This window comes from Peromyscus maniculatus, chromosome 14, assembly GCF_049852395.1.
Source record: "Peromyscus maniculatus bairdii isolate BWxNUB_F1_BW_parent chromosome 14, HU_Pman_BW_mat_3.1, whole genome shotgun sequence".
Classification (NCBI taxonomy): domain Eukaryota; kingdom Metazoa; phylum Chordata; class Mammalia; order Rodentia; family Cricetidae; genus Peromyscus; species Peromyscus maniculatus.
The window spans coordinates 75,402,628-75,427,217 of record NC_134865.1 but is presented as its reverse complement, the minus strand read 5'-3'; the positions used below and the strand labels follow the sequence as shown (position 1 = coordinate 75,427,217).

The window sequence follows — 24,590 nt, the reverse complement described above, 5'->3', positions numbered from 1 at the left end:
AAGGATGTTTATTACCAGGGCAACATTTGGTGGTCAAATCCTGGAGGAACCCTCATAGAATGGGCAAAATGAAACCCTGACATCTATGTCCTAGACGCCATTAAGAGGTGGACTCAGACATTGCCAACAACTTCTGGACCCAGCTCATAGGCAGCCTGAGATTACTCAGCACCAGGCTCCTTAGATACATGGTTTGGAGCCAGGAAGGTTGCAGAGATGCAGGTGAGACCTGTCAGTGCTCATGGAGTGCATGAAGTGGCCACTGCAGGGCCTTGACTGACTGTTGGACACATAGGGTTTGTTTGGACATGGCTGTTTTCAATACCTGGGTCCTGTTCTTACTGTTTCGTGGTCTTCGTGGAGTGGTACCTTGGTGCACACTGCGGAAGAAAATCCTGTGTGTGACCCTCCAGGCTGTAATTTTCTGCAACCACCTGTCCACCAGTTCATTGTGTGTTCTTAGCAACCTCGAGATTCAAGTATGTCTCAAATTGAATGAACAACCTTCTCTCTGTGTGCAGGCCTCCAGCAGTGTTTCCAGGCTCACAGATTCTCCTTGGACACCCAAAACCCCAACCCAAATCCACCATGGCCTTTTCTGGTCCCCTATCTAAGCACCAAACCAGATAATCCTTGAGTTGAATCACCTACTCTCCTCTCCAGATGTGGCCTGATGTTCCCTGAAACTGCACTCAGTGTCAATCCCCATATTTGCCCAGAGCAGTTCTCTGCTTTATAGCCACACAAAATTATGAGTTTCCGAAGACAGGAACAGTGATTCACCCCTCCAGAGCTCCTTGTAGCTCTCAGTCATTTGAGAATCCTCACAGGTCCAGGCTCTTTAACATCTGGAGACTGTTTATTCTTTTCCTAACCCCCACCCATGATTCTTAGGAATACCTCGATTGCTGTGTGCCTTGCCCAAAGCATTCTTTCTGGACATCTGACCACCTTCTCACCCTCCTCTGATCTCAACACATAGGTCACATGATCCATAGACTGTTTTGGGAGCTCTCTAGAAAGCATCCAGAGCCTTGTTTTATGATCCACCTGCACACCACCATGGTGATGCCTGTGCACAGAACCCCAGCTTGGTGAAAACTGTTCTTCTGACATCAGGACACTTGAAGAACATCCTGCCAGTCATAATGTCTAGCCGTGGGGTCATGGGAAATGATTAAGCTTCTCTGTGCCTCACTTTCCTCATCTATAAGAAGGACTGAAAATAACATGTAGGTCAGAGGTCCATCACAGGAGTCACAGAGTGTGAGTGACAATCTCTACTACCCCCTGGTCACTAGAGGGCCCACCCCGGCCAACAGAAGCTGAGTGAACATTGCCTGAACACTTCCTGTGCAGTTATATATTTATTGATCCTTTGCTCAAAGCCATGCATTTTGCGTAAGGAAGGTGGACGTGTCCATCTGTTGTGTGATGTTGGATAGTGGGGACCCTAGAAAAGGACTCCACTGCCCTAGGTTTGTGTACTGGGGGGAAAGAAGCTGGACTGACCAATCTATTCCATGAGCTTCAGGAATAAGGGATCCAATACTGTGCCAGATGTGGGAAGGGTCAGGAGCCCATGTAAGGGCCAATGGGTGGCAGAGCCTAGAAGAGGAAAAGTATGAGGCAGGAACTGGGCACACTGTGGCCCCAGTTTCTGGAAATAGACTCAGGGCAGCAGGTTGCCTTATCAGTGCTGGGGCTGAGGTTCACATGTTTGAACTATAAGCTTGCATAGTTTTATCAAGCCTGCAGAAGCTGAAGGCAGACATAACCTGACCCTAGATAGGGACCGAGTCTACTGCCAGGGCCCAGGCTTTTGGGTAGATGCAGATAAGGAGAGGCAGCAGGGAGGGGCCACAAAGACAGAGTTCAAGCTCAGGAACATGAACTAGTGCTACCAGGAGGACTGGGAGCCTGACACTGACTGTCCAAGAGTCCTATGCATGTTTGAGTCATACAATAAGTCACATGACAATCAAGACATGTGACAGCCAATCAGAGCATGGAAATGAAAATGCACATTGAGACCCACATACAGGCTTAATCTCTGGCCCTCAGGAAGAAGCCTCACCTGAGGCTTCTTGGTAGTGCTAGTTTCCCCTGGGATTTGTGACTTTGGCCATAAAGAGTGGAATCTGAGTATTTGTGTCAAAGATAATCATCAGGAATGCCCTGTTGAAATTCACTCTCAGAGGGTTCAAAATTAGAGCCGATCCCATAGCCATGACTCTTGTGGCAGCAGCTGCTTCTGTGCCTGTCTCAGCCACGTCCAGCACGGCCTTGTGGACCACCTGTAGGAGAAAGACATCACTCACTGGAGACCAGGGAGGTTAGGAGAGGAAATTCCTAAAGGAAACATCTACTGCGGGCCTCAGCAGCTGGTGAAGTTATTTGTTCCTGCAGTGAGCTCTACCCCTTGTGTTTCCAAGTCTCTGCTCAGGTTGTGAGATGAGGCATGCCCTGGGTCTGCTCAGTCTCTGAGAATCTGTGTTGCTCTCAAACTCATGACAAACTGGAGGATTGGTGTAGGCAACACCAGTCCTTACTCCACAGGCTTCTTCTCAGAAGACCCACGGTGAACAGCCAGTGTGCTGGCAGCAAGAGCAAGTTTCAGCATCCCTCCTGTTCCAGTCTCCTTGGGACATACAACCTCAATGCACTGAGCATGGCTTCTCATTTGCAGACTCCATGCCCTGCTCAGACAGATCTGAGCCCAGGCCTCTGAGTGAGCACTGGACAGAATACTAGGCATTGTCAGGCTGTGCAACTGGGAATGTAGTGTGGGGTTCTACGGCATCTTCTCTCCTATTCTTAATGTTTTCATCCCAACTGCCATTCACCCCTTGTTATTTCCTTTACTGCTGCCATTCTGTGTGCTACTGAAGAAGTACTGGGTCAGCTCTGCAGTGAAAAGGCTGAGGCTGAAATGCTTTGCCCTGCAGTGGATTGTGGGTAGCATCCACATACAGCACAGGTTGGTGTCTATGGTTGTTGAAGACTAAGCACAGGCTCTTTTCCACCCCTGGCTCCAGGGTGAAGTTATGTTCAGGGGGTAGAGGAGGGATTGACTGCATGGTATCCAGCAGGAATATTTAGGCTGTAATCCAGCTCTGCTGGGATGGAGGAATCTCAGAAATGCAGGCTTTTTTATCCATTTACCATTCCCCTGCACAGCATGTGGCCTTCACCATCCTCATTCAGGCACCAATGAGAACCACCCAGTGTGTCTTGGCTTACCTGAGAGACTCTCAGGTCCTTGGCCCCTGTGATCCGAGACAGGTCAGCCTGAGTGGAGAAGACTTCCCTGATGCCCAGCTGTGGAAGGATTTTCTCCAGGCTGTAGTCAGTGGTGATGGAGAACTTGGGCATGTAGAGCTGGTTGATCTTCCTGAGAATGAAAAAGAGAAATGTAAGCCTCACTGGACTGTGTTCCTTTCAAATGACATTGTAGCTAGGGCACATCACACACAGCCCATTCACTAGAGAGAAGCCCTCTTTCCATCTGGGCCTACATCACATGATTTTGCTTTTCCTATTGCATTAAATATCCATTGATGCATAAGATGCTTTACAGGGGCAGGCAAAGAAGCTTGGTACCAGTTTTCCCCTATCTAAAATGCTTTTCTCCCAGACCCAGAAAATGCAGTCCTTCCCTGTCATGTGGACCCTCAGACTTCATCTAATGATCCTTCTAGTTAAAATTGCTCACTCCATCCGACTCCAGCTTTCCTTATCCTTGATTCCTCCGAATTCTCAATCTCACTCATGCTCACACTTAACTAATCAAATAATGATCAGTTATATTTTCATGTCCCCACTCTCTCTTCCTCATTATAAGATGAGTCCTGAAGGGTAATAAATTTTGTTCTTGAGTTTCTGATACCCTCTCAGGGTCTAAATTTGAGTATAGCACATAGGTCTTCAAGTCATCATCCCATGAATGGAGAATGGATGAGTGATGAGGGGATGAGATGGATACACAGGGCAGAGCTGATTCTCAGAGCTGATCTCATCTCAGCCACACTTCACTCTGCCTTTCAAAACCCATTAAAGATTCCCTGTAATTACAGACTGTCAGACACAGAGGAATTCTCAGCCTCTGCTCTAGCTGATGTCATCAACTTGTGAACAACAACATGGCAGTAAAATGTGGCCCCAAACTACTGAGTAAGAAGATGGAAATTCACTTTCACTCCACTTGTCCCTGCTGACTCTCCAACCATTACACTGGGTACTAGTGAGGCTCTGAGGGACAGGGAAACTGGGCCTCAGGCCAACAACAGGATGTTCTGGTTCCTATGGATACCCACCTGGACCTCAGAGAGTCCTTCCACTTCTTCAGGGTCTCTGGTTGCAAGCTGGCTTCCACCTGCTGCATCTTGCCCTCATCAGGGAGGATAAACAGGGCACTGGCATTGCCTCTGTACTTCAGCTCCACCACAGAGCAGGACAGATCCTCATCCCGGAAGTAGGGTGTGGTCAGATCCTTAATTTTCATCATGGGCACCTTCACAGTCCTCTTTTGGTCCAAGTAGAAGTGAGACTCAAAAGTGAAACGAGCGTCAAAGGGCCTCTTCCATTTCCCTAAATGAGGAGCAGGTTATCAGACTGTGCCATCAGCAGAGAGACCCCACCTCCACCCCATTTCTGCTCTAAATTTTCACTCTTGACAGGAATCAATCCATCTTCATCTACACAGAGTATCTCTTGCTGGTTGCATAATCTAGATTAGGAATAACCCTGGCAGATGTAGAACTATGAATGTGAAGTGATCCACAGGCATGGTTTGAAGAGGGGAACTCAAAACTAAAGCTTCCCTACATGAGATACCTGAAAAACAGCCAGGGACCTGAGGGTGGGGTGTGTAACAGAGAGATGAGAGTGAAAGTGGGGAGCCTGGGGCCTGGGGAGTTGAGGATCCCTTCTTCCTCAGGAGGAGCCATATCTAGAAGGCAATGTCTTGTGGGACAGGTTTTAGGGGAAACAGGACAAGAGAGACTGTGTTCTCCCACACAGTGATCTGTCCATGGTGCCAATCAGTGTGAACCACCTTACTGGAAGTCAGTTCCCAGAGGCATGAGTGGGTTTAGATTGAAGCTGGTGAGATCTGCAACTCCCCAGAGTTAGATTACCAGGATCCCATAGTTGGTTGACTAAGATATGAATAATCAGTCTTATTCAACTACATGATCTCTGTTTACCTCGATAAATAAAAAATATCCTACTTAGACTTGCCCCACATCCCAAGTGCATGTGACCATCTGCAATACACCCTGGATGACTTGGTACTTTGACAATTTCTTGTGCTCAAGATCCAGCAGCATAAACACACATCCCCACATCAGGGTCAAGCAGCCTTGGAGTTTAGGTCCTGGCCCAGCATAGAAAGCCAAGCCCTGCAGTCTAATCCTTCAGGCCACCACTCTGCTTCCCTTCTCTCCAGAGAACAGCTGCTCTGTGGTCATCCTGAACACCTGTCCTCTATCCTCCCATCCTCTTCTGTCCATGGCCAATTGGTTTTCTGTTTATTTTCTGAAAGCGTACCCTCCTCTTCTCTGGCCTATCCAGAGTCCAGAGTCCCAAACCACGCCAGATCTAGGCACATCAATATTTTTTTTATCAGTAATCATTCTGTGTGCCTTTGCCTCACTCTTGGTCTATCAGGCAGTTATTGGTGGGTATGGGCTCTGGGTGTCTCCCTACGAACACTTACCCACTGCAATTCGAACTCATTTTTCAAACTCTCCTGATCCCTAATCCCAGACTCCTTATCCCAGGATTGTGTCTTCAGTACTGTGACCCCATAGGCTGCCTTGACTATTAATTTTAAAAACTAAAGTTCCATTAATCAGCCAGACACTGAACACAGAACACTGCCTGGCTGACACCTCCCTCTCACTACTGGCTTTTCCTCAGTCCCTGCTTTTCCATGTTCAAATGGAGCATTACAGAAAAGGCTCAGGGAGAGGTCCTGCATAGGAATGTGATAAAGGCTTTTCAGTAGTCATGGGGCATTCTACTCCCCCCCTTTAAGATGGGGTAGCCATGCTCCTTAGGTCAAGAAGTCGCAGACCACCTGAGTCCTCCTAGAGACATAGGTTCTCTAGCAGATGGATTATGTAGGAGCATTTCAGAAATGCTGGAGTAGGCTGAATGAGGGATTTCTTTTCAGGTAGTTTGAATGCAATTGTCCCCCATAAGCTCATACCGAGTGGCATTATTAGGAGATGTGGCTTTGTTACAGTATGTGTGGTCTTGTTGCAGGAAGTATGTCATTGTGGAGGCAGGCTATGAGGTCTCATAAATGCTCAAGATAACTTCCAGAGCCCTAGAACACTTCCTCTTGTCTGAAAGATGTAGGACTCTCAGATACCATTCTAGTATCATGTCTGCCTACACATTTACATGTCCCACTGTGATGATAATGGACTGAACCTCTGAATTTTGGGTAAGCCACCCCCATTAAACATTTTCCTATAAGAGTTGCTATGGTCATGGTGTCCCTTCACAGCAATGGAACACTGACTAAGACACCATCTCTGCAGCATGAAGCTATGGCTTCATCACATTCAGGTAGGACTGTGAACATAATCTATGCAATCTGCTAGTCAATAAGTTTAGGTCACATCCAAACACAACACTCTTAGGCTGAGAACTCAGGGATTCTGTGGAGTATGTACCAGGAATCACAAGTATATCTAAAAAAATCCCAAAAGACAAGTAAGTCCTGCTAGTAATAATAATTTAGGTACCCATGTCTCCAAGGCCATGAGCACCTCCTTTCTAGTAGTCAGCTTATGGACACAAGGTGCCCAGTTAATACCCTCTCTAGTCACCCCTGAAAGAGAGACCATCCTCACCTTTAAAGTAGATGTAATTCACCAACATCATTAATGTTTTCCCATCCAGGTCTGAGACCAGTTCCTTGATCTTCCCCTGGGTCTGTTTCTTCACATAGTCATTGATGAGTTTTTTGGCTTCATGAGGCTGTTGGAAGTCAGTCCCAGAGATCTCAGCCTGGTACAGTGCCCTTGCCTTCTCTTTGAACTCTGCCAGGATCTGCAGGTGCTTTTCAACAAACATCATGTTGCCTATGCTGATCTGCACCTGGTCCCCTGGCTGGCTGAGCATGTGGAGGAGGTGCCCAAAGCCCCTGTGGATGTCTGCCTCAGGCGTCTCTGTCAGATTGAACTTGAGACCTTCTAGAATCTCTTCCAGGGTATTGTTGCTGGCTCCCAGGGACAAGATGGCCAAGGCAGCTGAAATGCTGAGCGGGGAGAAGATAACATTTTTATTTGGATTCTTCAAAGCCAACTCCTTGTAGAGGGTGAAGGCAAAGTCAGTGTTGATGGAGGCCAGTGCCAGACTGTCCACTCGTGTCCCATTGTTTTGGTCTTCTTGAACTTCAGTGTTTCTTCCCAATGTGCCATCTGGTTCACAGATAACAGCAGGGCAGAACCCAGCCATCAACAGCCCCAGAGCTACAAAGAGAACCATCTTCGCTGCTCTCCTGTCTGAAAAGAAAGATCTTTTGAGTCTGGGAGGGTCAGGTGTTGTCCTGAGATTCTCCTTGTCCTTCAACCTTGCCTCTATTGAGTCTTTGTTCTGCTGCCTCTTTGTGCCTCTGTGATAATGCACAGGAAGTGCTCTGGCCCCTCAGATGGCACTACCAGACCTCATGCACACTGTTTTCCCTGGAGGAAGTGATGCTGTAGTAGCCAGTTTTCCTAACAGAGAATCAGGATCCATAGAGGTGAAGAGATATTCCAGGGTCACAACGTAAGAAAGAGACAGATCTGGGGATGGGCAAAAGCCTTCTAAAATCTTAATTTCTTCTTTCCTTTCTATCTTGGCATAAGGACACTTTAAAAATCAGGGAATACTCTTAATTTGCACTTGTGCCCCATCTGCCATCACCAAATTCTAGTCAAGACTCAGTGAAGGAACCTTGAATTAGATCAGCATCCAATGGGGCATCCCAAACTCCAGGTGACAAGTTCATGATATCTCACTGCTCTGGGGTGCAACTGGTTCCTGTTTCTGGACATGAAGTGGGTTAATTGAAAGAGGAAGGTACTTTCAGCTCTGCCAGGATAACAGAGGGTGGTTTCTATCTCAGGCTTGGAAGGCTTCCTGACAGGAAGAAAATTGAATGATGTCCCAGTTTCTCGCACCAGGATCAGATTTTATTTTGGTTGTCAGAATGGCTGTGTGGTGGCAGAAAGCAAATGGGTGGCCCTCTCAGGGCAGCCCGGTGAGTGGCCTAGGTTGTGTTATTAGTGAATGTGTCTGGCTTATTATGGGAATGTGTGGGTGTTTATAGGCAATGTTCAGAGAACCATCTCCTCCATACACTCCTGGAGTGGGGATCACAAGCATGCTAGAGACCACATTTGAAAGCTTGTGGTCATGGTAAACATGGAAGCCAAACTTTAGCCTCTGTCCACTGAATAGGTGAGTTTCAAAGTGAATGTAGATGCTAGAGGGAAGGGGTGATGGGGAAGATAGATAGAGAGAAGAGAAGACCAGGTGGGGAAGGATGAGGAGTGAGAAAGTGGAGGGAAATGAGGGCAGGAGGATAGGAGCAGGGAGGCGATCAGATGAGGGAGTCAAGGGGAAGGCAGAGGGGAGAGAAGACTAGAAAAGTGTAGGAGGAGAATGGAGGGAGCAGTGGAGGGAGGTGTTAAAGCTGATCCACATGTGCCCAGGCCTGTGACATGCCTGCAGAGTGCCATGGATTTCAGCTGCCTTTACCCTGTGTTTACTGTCAGAACGGTGCATCTATTTCTTTGTAAAGCATTCAGCTATATTCTACTGCAAAATTATTTCCACAGAAAACTGGCTAGTCACTTTGTACAGGGGAAATTTGCCTGAGTGGCTGTCTTCTTTTTCTGACTATGAGAGGATGGTGCCCCTCATAGTGGCCATGGCATCTGTTGGGGAACTGGGGTCCCAGATCCCAAGCCTGCTGCCCCAGAGGGACTCTGCAACTGTCCTCTCTCCCCTTAGCTATGACAACAGCACCCAGACTAGACAAGGTCTCAATGCTTCCTCCTTGTGCAGGGTCAGAAGGAGCAGGCTCCATTTACTCTCCAGGAGCATAGCTCAAGGCACCCACATCTGCCACAGATATGAAGACCCTGACTGGAGAGAAGATTCATATGGACCCCAGAAATGTACTCTAACTCCATACCACAGGAACATTCTCACCACCTCCAAACCAGGTAATTGCCAATACCACAGTCCTGGAAAGGCTTCTTCCACTGTCCCCAGAGAGAAGGAATCCTGGGCATTACCTGGAGAGCTGAAGCCAACTCCCACCATCAGTGTTAGGTGAGTCCTGATATTTGGGGTTGCTGTTCTCCTGGGGTGCTGCTCTCCCACTGCACACTGATGCCTATTTATCCACATCGGCACAACCTCCCACCTCTTAGGAAATGCTGGCACATACAAGGTGTGCTCTGAGATAAGATTGGAAGTGGGCAGACAAGATGATTTCTGGTAACATGAATTTAGAACATCTATTTAGCAGAAACACCTCTCACTGTGGTCCAATCAATAAGGTGACTGCCACTAGATTTCAAGGTTGCAGCTTCTGTTTCTCCAATGGTTCAAAGATCAGTGTGGAACTGGAGAGTAGTTGGAGGCAAATAGACAAACTCCACCTGTGTCTGTGTAACCATCTTATCAAGCAGCATTTGGATATTTAAATAGAGACTCCATCTCCCCTCTTTGGCTCTCAGACTTCTGGAGGGAAGCTGCCTTGTCTGGCAGTGAAGGGAAACTCCTAAAGGAATCTGTGTCTGCAGAGCCTGGCTGGCTGATCTGAATTTCAGTACTGTAGAGAGATGGGAACACCACGGGCCAGAGGCTAACTAACTCTTCAAGGACTAAGTGCTGCCTCTCTGGAACAGCCTGTTTCCTCCCTCTGTGTCAGAACTAAATCTTGTGACAATAGAGTCTATTCACTTAGCAGACAACTAGCTTCAATCCAAAAGCTAAGAATGCCAGCAGATAACATCTTGAGCTGTGGAGAAGCTCCCCCATATTGATGCACCTGCCTCTCTGAGGTTCTCTTAAACCTGCCTTGGTTTGTGACTTTCTTTCTTTGTTAAGCTATCAAGTTTTCGTGAGCCTGCCTCCACAGTGGAACATGGAATTTGTTTAATGTGAGTCTGTGTTTTCAGATCATTGCCACTCAAAATGGCTCCAGAATAAATTATCTCTTAGGCCCTTTAGGAAGAGCTATGGTGTTTGTGTCAACAGTGTGGTTAGAGACTCAGCAGGCAGGGGTGAGGTCTAAAGCTGCTGTCCTTGAAATGGAGGTGCTGATCTTAACAAGAAGGATTTTGGCTGAATAAACAGAAGCCTAAAAGCAGGTCTCTGTGTTTCAGAGAAGCAGATAATTCATGGTGCATTTCTGTTGGCCAGGATCCACCCTAACCTTCCCACACACATCTGTTACCTCAGCAAGAGCAGCCAATTGTCCTTCAATCCAGACAGCCTGAATCAGTTCAAAGATGACTACCCTGCTATCCTATAAAATCTGTTTTTTTTCTACCATTTTGCTTATTTACTCTGCCATCCCAGAGAGAGAGAGAGAGAGAGAGAGAGACAGAGACAGAGACAGAGACAGAGAGAGAGAGACAGAGAGAGAGAGAGAGAGAGACCTTGATAGTTTAATCTTCAATAAATCTCTGTTTTCCCCACACTGGCTTACATTTAGTTTTGTAACCATGGAGAGAGCCCTTGGCACCTTTTGAAAGGGCCCGATCCACTCTAACTGAATAGAAGTGCTTGGTTTTTACACTCCTGTGTGCCAATCACTTGCTTCTGCTGGATCCTGCCACTCCCCCTAACCCAGCCTAGTATTCAAGTCTAAATTTTAGAGTCTGCCTTTCCAGCTGTTTCTCTCTCTACTGCATTGGATAGATATATGTCAACTTGAGATCATCTATAGTCATCTTAGAGGGGGGAAACTCACTTGAGAAAATGCATACATAATTAGAGACTGTGGATCAACCTTAGAGAAGTTTCTTAACTAGTTGTGGATGAGGAGGACCAGTCCATGGTGGATGGTGTGACCCCAGGCCTGGTGGTCCTGGGTTCTGTATGAAAGCAGGCTAAGCAAACCATGCTAAGGACTCTGTAGTAGGACATGCCAATAGGGTCAAGGAAATTGGCTAAGGCCAATTGCCAAGGCATGCACATAATGAAATTCATATGAGCCAATCTGGAGTCTGCCTGAGGGCCTAGTAAAAGGCACTGTCAGAATTCCTGAACATGCCCAGCCAATGAGGGACAACCATGCAATGGAAGCAGATTGCAACCCAGACTGGGTGTGAGAGGAGGGTATAAAAGTCCTTCCCTGTTATTAAAGAAAGGAGTTTGTTGTTTGTCTTCCAACTGAGTCCTGGTGTCTGTGCTGTTAATGCTGTACCTTCTCACTCCTTCTCCCAAGGCAACCAGTAGGATCCAGCAACAGAAAGCCAGAAAGAAGCACCCCTCCTGACCTTAACATCATCTCCTGACTTCGGGAGGTTGCCATGTTTGGGTTCCTGTCCTGAATTCTTGGAATGATGAACAGTGTTGTAGAATGTGAGACACAGAAATCCTTTCCTCCCCAACTTGCTTTTTAATCTTGGTGTTTCCTACATCACAGAATTAGAAACCCTATCTAAGACATCCACCTATTGTGCCTACTCCTCTGTCCACCCCTATAGGAGATCATTTCTATCTGTGGAAAGGTTCCTGTGGGGAAGAATGAGGAATGAGGAAGTTTAAGTTGAAATATAGGGCTGGATGAAGAGAAAGACTGAGACACAGGAAAGCTTCAAGAGGGCCATGGGTCAATATCCAGTTGCCTTGAGTTTAATCATGATGGGACTTTTATACCTCAGCAAGGGGAGGATCAAAAGACATTCCCCATTAAGATCAAAGCACAATATAAACCAGGTGTAGACCCTTCAAAACACCTTGTAACTACACCATTGGCCAAATCATCCTATTACTTAGCCCTGCTGGGTAAAGCAAGCTCAGATTCTCTGACCTTGAGAAAGACCTTACCAGGGAGCCTCTGTGGGTCCTCCCACACCCTTGCTTGCTAAAGAGACTTTTTGGAACTTCCTCCTCTGTGTCTGTCTTTCTCATTGCATCACTGGAGCCTGCTGTCCCTCTGTCTTTCTGAACTCCTGAAGTGTATGGGACATCAGGTAGCTCCCCTATGCACTTCTGTGCACCCCATCCTCTGTAAGGGACATCTGTTCACTGAGCATCTTTCTGAGGAGTCTAGTTCTCTATGGCGACACCCTCAGACAGAGACTCTGTCCCTGCATCACTCACTGCATCCCTCCCTGTGCCTTTGCTCCTGTGCTATCGGTATCCCTCTCCTGGTGGGATTCCTCCGCCCTCTTCTCTAAGTCTCTCCCACTTCCTCCTCACTCTGAAGTTCTCAACTGCTGCCTTTTCAAGGTTGTCTTTCTTCCTGCTTGCTCTGTCTCTCTCACTTGATCAATCATGGGATTTTTTCCATTCCAAGCGTGACTCCTCAACTCCACTTGCTTCTATCTTTAAGTCTCTTTCCCACCTCACACTTACAGATCTCAGTAAGTGTCACTACCTATTTTTTTCTGCAATATGGCCTGGCTGTAATACAAATTTGACAGTCAGTCTCTGTGGGAAGTAAATGACACATTCAACTACCTGATTCTCACTGATTTGGACAAATTCTGCCAATGCACAGGCAAGTGGTCTGACACCCTCTATGTTCAGACCTTCTTTCGTCTCATTTCTCTCTCCTCCCTTTGTGCCTCTTGCTATGCTCATCAGATTCTCCTGGCAAAGACCAACCTTCTCCTAAAGCTCATCAGAACCTGGACCCCTCTATAGATGTAACCAACCATCTTATTAAATAAGAAACACAGAAACAATGCAAAAGAGAAAGCCGAGAGGTCAGAGCTCAGAGCTAAAATCTCACCCTTCCGCCTGCGGTGTCCCAGCTTCCCGAATCAGGGTTCTATTTCCTGTCTGTTCGTCTATTTAAAGTATTTTGTTCTGCCTTCTCATTGGTTGTAAACCCAAACACATGACTGCCTCGTTACTGTCTGAATGTACAGCCCCCTAGGTCTTAAAGGCATATGTCTCCATTGCTGGCTATATCCCTGAACACACAGATATCTATGGGATTAAAGGCGTGTGCCACCACCGCCACACTCTTGCTATGGCTCTAATAGCTCTGACCCCCGGGCAACTTTATTTATTAACATACAATCAAAATCACATTTCAGTACAATTAGATTACCACCACACCCCTCAGTCTCTCTCCTTTCAGCTTTGAAATATAGGACATGGCCCCTCTGTGGGTTCTGATATAGTTTTTAAACTTCCCTCAGAAACATCTCATGCCAGGCCCCCATCCTCCACATTTCTCTTAAGGTTTGTTTCTACCAAGATACCAGAGAACATCCCACTGAGCTCCCAACACTCAGTGTTTTTTCTACCATAAAGTTTTGAAGTCCTTCACAAGCCTCCTCAAACAATAGTAGGGCTGTCAGAACAGTACCACACTAGACAGTTACCAAGTTGTCTTATTAGGGTTTTTTATTGCTGGGACAAAACATTATGACCAAAGAGCAACTTGGGGAGGAAAGTGCTTATCTGGCTTACACTTCCATATTGCTGTTCATCATGAAAGGAAGTTAGGACAGGAACTCAAAAGGGAAAGGCCTTGGAGACAGGAGCTGATGCAGATGCCAGGGAGAGGAGGGGTGTTGTTGCTGGCTTGCTTCCCCTTTCTTGTTCAGTCAGCTTTCTTATAGAACCACCATCTCAGGGATGGCACCACTCACATGGGCTGGGCACTACCCAATCAATAACTAATTAAGACATTGCCTATGTCCTCTTTCCAGCCAGCGCCGAGTGATGGGCATCCTCGAGACAACTGGCACAAGCGCCGCAAGACTGGGGGTAACAGAACACGCTACCACAAGAAGCAGAAGTATGAGCTGGGACGGCCTGCTGCCAACACGAAGATTGGCCCTCGTTGTATACACGCAGTCTGAGTCCGAGGAGGCAGCAAGAAGTACCATGCCCTAAGATTGGATGTAGGAAACTTTTCCTGGGGCTCTGAGTGTTGTGCTAGGAAAACAAGGATCATTGATGTTGTCTACAATGCATCCAATAGTGAACTGGTCCGCACCAAGACCCCGGTGAAGAACTGCATTGTGCTTATCAACTGTACACCATTCCGACAGTGGTATGAGTCTCACTATGTGCTGCCCCTGGGCCGCAAGAAGGGGGTCAAGCTGACTCCTGAAGAGGAAGAAATATTAAACAAAAAAACAATCAACGAAAATCCAAAAGAAATATGATGAAAGGAAAAAGAATCAGCAGTCTTCTGGAGGAGCAGTTCCAGCAGGGCAAGCTTCTTGCCTGTGTTGCCTCAAGACCAGGCCAGTGTGGCAGAGCAGACGGCTATGCGCTAGAAGGCAAGGAACTGGAGTTCTATCTGAGGAAGATCAAAGCCTGGAAAGGCAAATAAAGCATCATTCATAGCGCATGTAATAAAGGTGTTTATTGTTCTATAAAAAAAAGAAAGAAAGAAATTGCCTTATAACCAGATCTCATGGAAGCATATTCTCAATTAAGGTTTCCTTCTTTCAGTATGTTCTAGTTTGTGTGTCCAGTTAACATAAGACCAGCCAGCACAGGGGCCATGAACAAAGTGTTCATGGTAATAGAGATGGTAGTTACACATGGGCTTGACAACATGGACTACCTCTCAGCATGGCTGACCTGGCTCTATCTGCAAATGGGTGCCAGATCCTCCAGCAGCCAGACCATCACTAAGCCTTAGACATGGCACCATTCTCCTGGATAACTAGCCAAGGACCTGGTGGCAGACTGACTGCATTGGGCCACTTCATCCATGGAAAGAACAATGCTTTTTTTTTTCTTACAGAAGTAGATATTTATTTTGGTTATGGATTTGACTTTCTACATGTACTATTTCTGCCAAAACCATCATCTATGGTTTTACAGAATGACTTATCCACCAACATGGTACCCCACACAGAATTACACCTGGACACGGAACTCATTTCCCAGCCAGAGAATGTAACAGTGGACCCAAAATCATGAGTTCCCCTGGCCTTACCATTCCACAGCATCCTCAAGCAGCTGTTCTGATAGAGAGATGGAATGGTCTTTTGGGGACACAGTTATAGTACCAGTGAGGTGGGAGCAGTCTGGATGTCTGGAGAAGCATTTTCTAGAAGGTGATATATGCTTCAAATCATTGTCCACTGTGTGGTATGTTTTCTTCTTAGCTGGGATCCACAGGCAAAGGAGTTAATAGGTGAAAGCGAAGGGTTAAAATCACTATCACCCTAGGTACCCACTATGAAGATATTTTTTAATTCCTATTCTCAAATTTTAATTCTGCTGGCCTAGAATTTTTGGTTTTAGAGTCAGGGACTTCTCCTGCCAGGAGACACAACAAACAACCCACTGAACTGAAAGCTCAGACTTCTACCTGCCTGTTTGTGTTTTAGATGGTTTTTATCCAACAGTCTAAGAATGGAATAAGTCTCTAAAGGGGAGTGATTGGTTCACATTACCAAGCAGAACTGGATTGCTTCTCTACAGTGGAGGCAAGAAAGATTGTGTCTAGAGATCAGGTGATCCTTTAGGATGTCTCTTTGTATTACCATGTCCTGAGATTAAAGTCATGGGAAACAACAACAACCTAATCCAGTCAGGATGACAAGGGCATGAAGGCATGGGTCACTTCTTCAGGAAAGAGCAAAGACCTGGTGAGATGCTTGCAGAGTGTTCAGGAAATACAGAATGTGTAGTAGAGGAACACAGCTAAAAATACCAAGAAACATTGCCACCTATTGTAAATTTAAGAATGAATCTGTTGTCAGATGAATGATAGTTATATTATATTTGGTATAATTATGATCTGGTTAGATATATAATGCTTTTGCAACTTTTCCTGGGACAGTTCAAGCCATGTAAGACATAACTAAGTCCTGGATATTATTTTCAATTTGAAGCTAAACATGACTTATGAGATATGATCAGTTGTCAAGTTGACAGTGTGTGGACTTGTGATGTCTGTTATTGATTTGAGCTTTATTTCCTCTGGAATTAACTAAAACTCATGGAGTGAGGTACATCTGTGAGAAATTTTTCTTTGTATCTTTTGTTTGTTTTATTTTGTTTTATGAGTCGAGCCAGGGTTTCTCTGTGTATCCCTAGTTATCCTGGAACTCACTCGGTAGCCTAGGCTAGTCTCAGACTCAGAGATCTACCTATCTCTGCCTCCTGAGTGCTGGACTCAATGCATGGGACACCATCATTTAGTGAGGAAATTTTTCTTAATCAAATGATTTTAAGTGGGAAGAGGCACTTTTAATCTGAGTATTTTGAGGTGGGAATATTCACCTTTAATCTGAGCCACACTTTCTCCTGGGAGACTATGTAAAGGACATGGAAGAAGCATGTTTGCTCTCTTTCCCTCCTTGCTGTCACTCTTACTGGCAAGTCCATTCCTTCACTGGCATCACAGCCTAATTCTTCAGGATTCCAGCATATACTGAAGACCAGTTGAGATATCTAAGCTTGTGGACTGAACAACTACTGCATTCTTTCACCTTCCACTGATAGACAGTCATTGTTGGACTAATTGGACCACAGCATGTAAGCCATCCTAATAAATCCCCTTTATTTATATAGATTTATTTTACAACTTTGGTTCCTCTAGAGAACACTAACAATTGAAACTTAATGGCCCATTCACTTCATATGTTCAATGATGATTGGGTATTTATGGGGACTAAGTCATAACCCAAGATAATTTAGTTCTCTAGGGCAATGTTCCACTCTGCACAACCATGAGATTTTCATCAATGAGCCAAGTAGACTCTTCACCGCAGTGGTGGCTTTTCTGTGAGGGCATCAGTTATCATTTTCTTCTTATGGATAGAATGGGGGCAGCAAACAGGGAGGGCAACACAGGCTTGAGTTATGAAAAGACGGATGTACCCTTCCCTCCTACCCACTGGTTTTTGTTCAGTTTTGGTTTTGGAAGGAGACTCTTTCATTGTTAAATGTTAGGGTTTGAATGTGAAACGATCCTGAGAGGCTTGGGGGTTTGAATTCTTGTCCTTCTGTTAGTGGCACTGCTTTGGGAGATCAATGATCAACTTTCGACTGTAGCTGTGAGCAAGAGAAATTTAACTAGCTGAGTTCTGACCAAGATCTCTGTTTCTAGATCCTTCAGTTGGGACATGCTGATCCACCATTGACAGCATAGTTCAAAACTCAGCCTCCCACCCTGCCTGTCCTGACAAGGAACCAAGAAATCCTTCTAACTTCAAGGTGCTTCATTCAGGTATTGGAATCCAGAAACAAGGAAAACAACTAACATATCCAGGCTGTCTTCATACTCCTGGTCTCCCTGTCTCAGACTTTCTAGTGCTGAGATTTCAAGTGTGTACAGCCTCAGCTCTGGCAGATTTTCCCAAGGTCTCTCCCAAGCCACCTCCACCTGACTTCTCTCCTTACCTCTCCCTTCACCTCCTCCTTTTCTCTCCTGCTTTCCCTGCCTCCTTCTTTCTCTTCTGCTTCCCCTCTTTTACCTCTCTCTCTACCTCTCTTTATCTCCCCTCAGAAGTTAAGTCTGAGCAATCCTTTGAGTTGCCCTGGAGAGGTTTCCCATCAAAAGCCATGAGAATGCTAGGGATTAGCGACATAGTAGGGTGCAGCAAAAACAAGACCTTAAGTCAGTTTATAACACTAGGGGAAAAAGAAAAGGAAAATGGTCATGAGAGTGAACTTGGGTATAGAACCTCCAGCATATGTCAAATCTTCAGCCAACAGTGTGACTCATGAGAAGTCCTGAGGAAGAACCACCCAGACTGGCTCCTCATGGGTACCTGACACTGTGGGATATTCCATGCTTATTGTTTCCAGCTGTGCATTTGGGGACAGTTTATTCCGCATCAGGAGATGCATGAGAAGACCAGTCTTTCTCTTAGTCCTTAGGACCAAGAGAGAAGTAAGGACTGTCATGTCAGAAGTCAACATGCAGGCGCACACTGAAATGACTAAGCTAAGTCCTTCATGCTCTGACTTCATCCTGTGTTTGCTCACACAGGTCTCAGCCCTCTCTGTTCCCCCACCCACAGTCACCTTTGCCTTCACATGTATTTGAGATTTCCATTGACATATCCATGTTGCAGATGAATCGACCAGAATAAGTAAAGGAAACCACAATAAATAAATAAAGTATAAGTAAAAATATTTGTTATGTTATGATTGAGATTAGTACTCTGCTCTGCCAGCAAAGAACATTTCAACTTAATCTGACCTACATCTAACTTTTATGTAAATTATGGTCTTTGTGTTTTTGCCTTTAAACATGTTGTGCCCTGAGCTTGGTCACCTATAGACTTTTCTTTTTTCTTTTTTTTTTTTAAGTGTGACATTTTTACACCTTTATTTTTTATTTTATTTTTTTTGTTTGGGATTCCACATTTTCTTTTTTATTTTATTTTACAATATAATTTAATTCTACATATCAGCCATGGATACCCTTGTTCTCCTCCCTCCTCCCCTTCCTCCCAGCCTACCCCCCATTCCCATCTCCTCCAGGGCAAAGATTCCCTGGAGGATTGAGATCAACCTGGTAGACTCAGTCCAGGCAGGTCCAGTCCCTTCCTCCCAGGCTAAGCCAAGGGTCCCTGCATAAGCCCCAGGTTTCAAACAGCCAACTCATGCACTGAGCACAGGACCCGGTCCCACTGCCTGGATGCCTCCCAAACAGATCAAGCCAATCAACTGTCTCACCTATTCAGAGGGCCTGATCCAGCTGGGGGCCAACAAGGAATAGGAGACCATGGTAAATGAAGACCACATGAGAATAGGAAGAAGCAAAGTGCTAGAGAGACCCATTGAAATCCACAAAGATGCCCCCACAATAGACTGCTGGCAATGGTCGAGAGCCAGCCTGAACTGACCTACTCTGGTGATGGGATGGCCAAACACCCTAATTGTCATGCTAGAAACCCCATCCAATGACTGAGGGAACCAGATGCAGAGATCCTCGGCCAGGCCCCAGGTAGAGCTCTGGGAGTCCAATTGGCAAGAAAGAGGAGGGTTTATATGAGTGAGAATTGTTGAGACCAAGGTTGCATAAAGCACAAGGACAAATAGCCAAACGAATGGAAACACATGAACTATGAACCTATAGACTTTTCAAAGGTATAACGCCACTCTTGGTCTTATAGTTAATTAAAAATACTTAAACCATGATTGTCTTAATAGCATTGTTGTCAGTAACTATCTCATGTGTATCATTTCAACATGACAGCATTGTCTCACAGTGGATTCTCCCCTAGGCAGGAGACCCCCTTCCTGCCCTTCTTTCTCTCACTCCACAGAGACCACGATGGCCACCACTGTTGCTCTGTCCTTCTTGCCTAAGACCAGCTGCATCCAAAGATGCAAAGTTCATGTGGCAAGTTTTACTATTAAATGGAGTGAGGAGAGAAAGAGAGAAAGAGAGAGGTGTGCACTACCTCTGGTGAGGGTGGGGAGGTAGGTTGGAGGAGATTTTTTTTTCTCAAGGGGGCTTTAATGGAAGATGTTGTCAGCACAATGGGCTGGTCTTCAAGGGGATGGGTCAGAATATTAACATCCCTCTGTTTTGATTATTATAAAAAGGTGAGTTATGGTTAGCAAGTGGGATAGAATGAGGGCGCTGAATTCTTGAGAGTGCTTCCTGCTCACAAAGGGTGAAGGGGGAATGGGGAAGTTGGGGTTGCGCATGGTGGGAGGTATGAGTGAAGAAGTATTCAGTTAGCTGTCGTCATGGAGATCTCAAGCATGGCAATCTTAGGCATTTGTTCCTTGAAGGAGCTGAGATGGTCGGTTGAAGCAATGATGTTCCAGGAGCTTGGGGGAGTGGCACACCAAATTAGGAGTACAGGAGCCATCACATCTGCTGGAGGTGGAAATGTCTCTATTCATAACAGAATTTTTATCAGTGGGCATGTGGGTGAAATTAAATTGTCAGTGTTCACCCAGATGGCATCCTTGTTTGGTGGTTGGCATCTTCAGTGCTGGTGCAGAAGCTGCCATATCTGGAGGACCCCCTGTGGATTGGACTTGGCATAGTCTGGCAGGAGATGTGAAACTGCAAAATATGCATGAATATGGGTGGGGTCGAAATGGGCTCTGGAGACTGATAGATTTTATCAGACCAGATTTCTTGATACAGTAGCAGAACATTTCCCAGGAACCTGCAGGTACCTGTAAGACAACTGGAACAGATCTACATCTTGGTGTTATAGCAAAAGTCTATGGCTTTGGTTTAAAAGCCGTGAATATTTCCTGGCTTCAGCACAATGAAACATGTCTTTAATCTATAACTGTAGGAAATTTACTGAATGGAAGTAGTTGAGTAGTGAAGAAGAGGGGAGGCTTCCCTAAAGGTCTGAGGAGAATATGTAAGTGAATAGAAGTGAGACAGCTTTCCTATCTTCATATAAACAAACCTTAAAGCTGTTTTTTTAAATCTAATTACCCAGGAGATACTGAGAGCAGTCAATAGTAAAAAGTTACATTGAAATCTGTTCTATGCAACCAAACCAAACTAGTGGGAACTCATGAAACTCAGATCAGCAACTGTGGTGCCTGCATGGGACTGAACTAGGCCCTTTGCATATCAAAACAGTTATGTGGCTTGATCTGCTTGGGACACCCCTGGCAGTGGGATCACAGTCCAAACCTGGTGCATGAGCAGGCTTTTTGGAGCCCACTACCTATGATGGCACACCTCTCACAGCCTTGAGGCAGAGGCAGGGGTTTGGACCTGCCTCCACTATGTGTACCTCCCCATGGGAGGCATTACCTTCTTGTAGGAGGGAATGGGGCAATGGGTTGGCAAAAGGAGGGTAGACAGTTGGAGCAGGGAAAAAATGGATCTTTGATTGGTATGTAAAATGAACAAAAAATTTTCCTTAATTAAAAAAAAAAAAAAACGAAAAAAAATCTGTTTTATGAGTTTATCTGATCTGGTAACAAGGTAAATTGTGTCTAGACCTAGTAGTAGCCCTAGGAGAGGGAGACCTGTGAATTTTATAGAGAGAAATGAGAAAGTAGCTGAAGCAAAGCCTGGACGTCAAATGGACAAAGAGATCTAAGAAGGATAAATTGTATCTGAGTGCAGACCAAGCAGCTTTTAAATCTATTAAAAATGACAGGGACCAGTCCATACCCAGTTAGCCATAGCCAGAACTAAACATTGTTAGAGGCAGAAGTATCAGAACAGCATCAGTCTTCAGCCTCCAGGCCTATAAGGTGGGAGTTATTCCAATGGAAGAGGGACATAGAGTAGACTGATCATACTTTGTCTAGGCAAAAGGAGTGCAATCAATTCTCTGATGTCCTGCTGTTTGTTCACAATCTGGGCCAGATCCTGTCGGCAGGTCCCACATTGGGGCATTGTCCCCAGAGGTCAGCATTGCCATAACCCAGGTGGAGACATTGTGGTGTCTCGTAATCTTCTTTGGGGACCTTGTGTCATTGCTAGGATCTGGGAGTCTTTTATATCAACATTTTAAATGTCATATTCTGCAGATCTCTGTGCATTGGAGGGCTGTCTGTTCATTAAGCATGAATGACTGATTATCAACTACTATTCCCTAAGTCTCCAAGGCTAGGACTTACTGTTCCTGAGAAGGCAAAGAAGAGTGATAGGGGAAAGATCATAGGGCCGAATGGGAACAGAAGAAAAGGGGCTTGTGAGCCAGGTGCAGCTCAAATCTAAGAAAAGGGCCCTCTTGGGGGACTAGAAACTCCATCACAGAATATATATCTTGTTTATTAGATACCCCACTTGTCAAACCTATGACATCATTTATTTAAATTTTCTAGAAAAGATAGGTTTAAATCTCTAAGTTACTTTTTGTTAATCTGAATAACTCTTTATAAATTTAAATTTATATTATAATATAGAGTGTAGTATAAACCAGTGTTGGATCAAATATAGTTTTACATATCTATCCTCATAAAAAAGTCACTATCAATCCAAATCTTTGAAGTTTGTTGCTTACTCTAGAAGGAGACTAGATGAACAGAGAGGTCATCAAGACTAAATGTGTTTTTGATCTTAGTAAACCTTAGTAAAAGATGGTTTCCAGCCACAAGGCTGTCTGCATCATGATGAGGTCACCAGCCAAGATGGAGGAGAGCCATGTGGTTGCTGTATAAAACATTGTTTTTTCCTAAATAGGTAAATCTAAGTCAAAAGGAAGGGAGAAGGAAGAAAGTGGAGAATTTTTTCTCAATTCCCTGACTGTCTAGCCCCAGAAACACTGAGACCAGTCACATCCAGGGGGATGGGCAGAGGCAGGTAGCTCCATCAGAGACCTGAGTGGTGGTATTGAATGGAAATCAAAACTGTGGGTGAATGAGGAGGAGGAGAAGACCTGCCATGGGTGGAGGCAAGTCAGTGGGTCCCTTTGGCAGGCCTTGTCAAGTAATGACACCAAGCAAACATGCCACATGCAGCAGAATTAGTGGAAGAGGTTTGAGGGAGGAGGAAAGCAAGAGGGAAAGACTGTGTCAGAGTGAGGACTTGGGAGGGGCAGGCCCTGCTCACTCACCTTAGCCATAAATGCACAGCACGGTTCCCATGGATGAGAGGGGGAGAGGAGGCACTACATACAGCCTGTAGCCTTGGGCATCGCCAGGGGTAGAGGGAGGACAGAACCAGGACCAAACTGTCAAAGTGGGCCATCACCACACTCAATGGAGGTCAGGCTTAGCCTGACAAACCCAGAGGAATCTCAGCACTAATACTGGGATTTTCAAGGAGACCAGCAAGAACAAAATCTGAGCTCCGAGGGAATCCCATCTGAAAGAAAAGGTCAGGGATCATGTCACAAAAGCCAGAAGGGCCTAAAGGAGCTGTGGGCAGGTCCAAAGGGGGTGTGACAATCCAACTGAAACTTACAATATTGCCGCCGGTGGATGGGGTGGTGAGTGGTTGGGTGAGATGGTGCCTGTTGTGGGTGGACTGGGTATAGGATCCTGGCACGTGAGGGGCTGCCAGGAAGGCCTATCTGAATCATGAAGCACCAATGTTACTATTGTGAAATGGCACTCGAGTGGCCTTAGCAGGTTTGGCCAAAGTGCCCCTCACTGGTGTGTGACCTGCCATGTGGGTGTGGCAGACAATGGCATGGCACGGTGGAAAGTTACTCACACTGCAGATGAGTCGTCCTCATGGGAAGGTTTATTATTAAAGGGAGAGAGGAGAGAGGGAGACAGAATGAGGGACAGAAAGAGAATGAGAGAAAGGGGGTGTGCAGTATCTCTGTCTAGAGGAGAAGAAAGAGGGGAGAGGGTTTTCTTTCCTCATAACTGGGCTTTAAGGTAAGATGACATCAGGACGTGGTCTGGGTCACCAAGGGGCAGGTCAGACTACTAACACTCAGGGCCTTGAATGACTGTTGGATACATTGGATTTGTTGGGACATGGCTGTTTTCAATACATGGGTCCCATTCTTATCTCTTCATTGTCCTCATGGGGGGGGGTAACTTAGTGTGCACTGGGAAAGAGAATCCTGAGTGTGAGTCTCCAGGCTGTAATGCCCTGCAACCACCTGTCCACCTGCTCAATGTGTGTTCTTAGGAGCCTAGAGCCTCAAACATGTCTCAAATTGAATGAACAACTTTTTCCTCTCTGAAGAGGCCTCCAGCAACATGTCCAGGCTCACAAATTCACCATGGACACCCAGTACACCATTCCAAATTCACCAGGCCTCCTCTGGTCCTCTATCTAGCCACTAAACCAACTAATCCTTGAGGTGAATCATCTACTCTCCTCTGCAGATGAGGCATGATGTTCCCGAAGAGTCCCCTCAGTGACAATCCCCACATCTGTCTAGAGTAGTTCTATGTCTTATAGCCATACAGAGTTATAAGGTTCCCAAGACTGGGACAGTGATTCACCATTTCACAGTTCCCTGTAGTTCTGAGTCATCTGAGAATCCTCAAAGAGCCAGGCATATGACAATCCATGGCTGTTTTGTCTTTTTCCTAAACCTGCAATGATTCTTAGAAATGCCTCCACTGCTGTGTCCCCTGCACAAAGCATTCTTTCTGGTCATCTGGTCATCCTACTCTGACATCAGCACAGAGGTCACATGATCCATAGACTCTTTTGGGTGCTCTCTCTGTGAAACATCCAGAGCCTTGTTTTATGATCCACCTACATACCACCATAGTGATGCCTGTGCACAGAACCCCTGCTTGATGAAAACTGTTCCTCTGACATCAGGAAACTTGGAAAAATATCCCACCAGTCATAATGTCTAGCTGTAGGGTCATCAGAAATGATTAGCCTTCTCTGAGCCTCATTTTCTCCTCCTTAAAAATGACTGAAAATAACATATAGGTCACAGATCCTTCACAGGAGTCACAGAGTATGAGTGACAATCTCTGCTATCCTGTGGTCAATAGAGGCCACACCCCTGCCAAAAGGAGCCGAATGAACACTGCCTGGACAC

General features: G+C 45.7%; 1 protein-coding gene and 1 pseudogene across 2 annotated transcripts; one reads left to right on the top strand and one right to left on the bottom strand.

The window, feature by feature from the left end:
- Window positions 1-1,354: 1,354 nt before the first annotated feature.
- On the bottom strand, window positions 1,355-13,041 carry LOC102920046 (serine protease inhibitor A3N-like). Of its 2 annotated transcripts, none has more exons than XM_076551300.1 (5): window positions 12,983-13,041; window positions 6,867-7,520; window positions 4,317-4,590; window positions 3,244-3,394; window positions 1,355-2,297 (listed from the first exon to the last, which is right to left on the bottom strand). In XM_076551300.1, exons 2-5 carry the CDS (start codon window positions 7,501-7,503, stop codon window positions 2,097-2,099), a joined length of 1,263 nt encoding a protein of 420 aa, XP_076407415.1. In that variant the 5' UTR covers window positions 7,504-7,520; window positions 12,983-13,041; the 3' UTR covers window positions 1,355-2,096. The 2 variants fall into 2 exon arrangements, with proteins under 2 accessions (XP_076407415.1, XP_042117046.2); XM_042261112.2 differs by lacking the exon at window positions 12,983-13,041 and adding an exon at window positions 9,303-9,449.
- A 671-nt stretch (window positions 13,042-13,712) lies between these two features.
- LOC143268483 (small ribosomal subunit protein eS8 pseudogene) lies at window positions 13,713-15,526 on the top strand (annotated as a pseudogene).
- Window positions 15,527-24,590: the final 9,064 nt, after the last annotated feature.

Bases quoted from the DNA above. Each gene is read 5' to 3' on its own strand.
- LOC102920046 (XM_042261112.2), bottom strand. From the start codon at position 9,417: ATGTGGATAAATAGGCATCAGTGTGCAGTGGGAGAGCAGCACCCCAGG. The intron at 7,521-9,302 runs GTAATGCCCAGG...CTTTCTTTTCAG, and splicing joins AGTTGGCTTCAGCTCTCCAG to ACAGGAGAGCAGCGAAGATG. The intron at 3,395-4,316 runs GTGGGTATCCAT...TTTCATTCTCAG, and splicing joins AAGGACTCTCTGAGGTCCAG to GAAGATCAACCAGCTCTACA.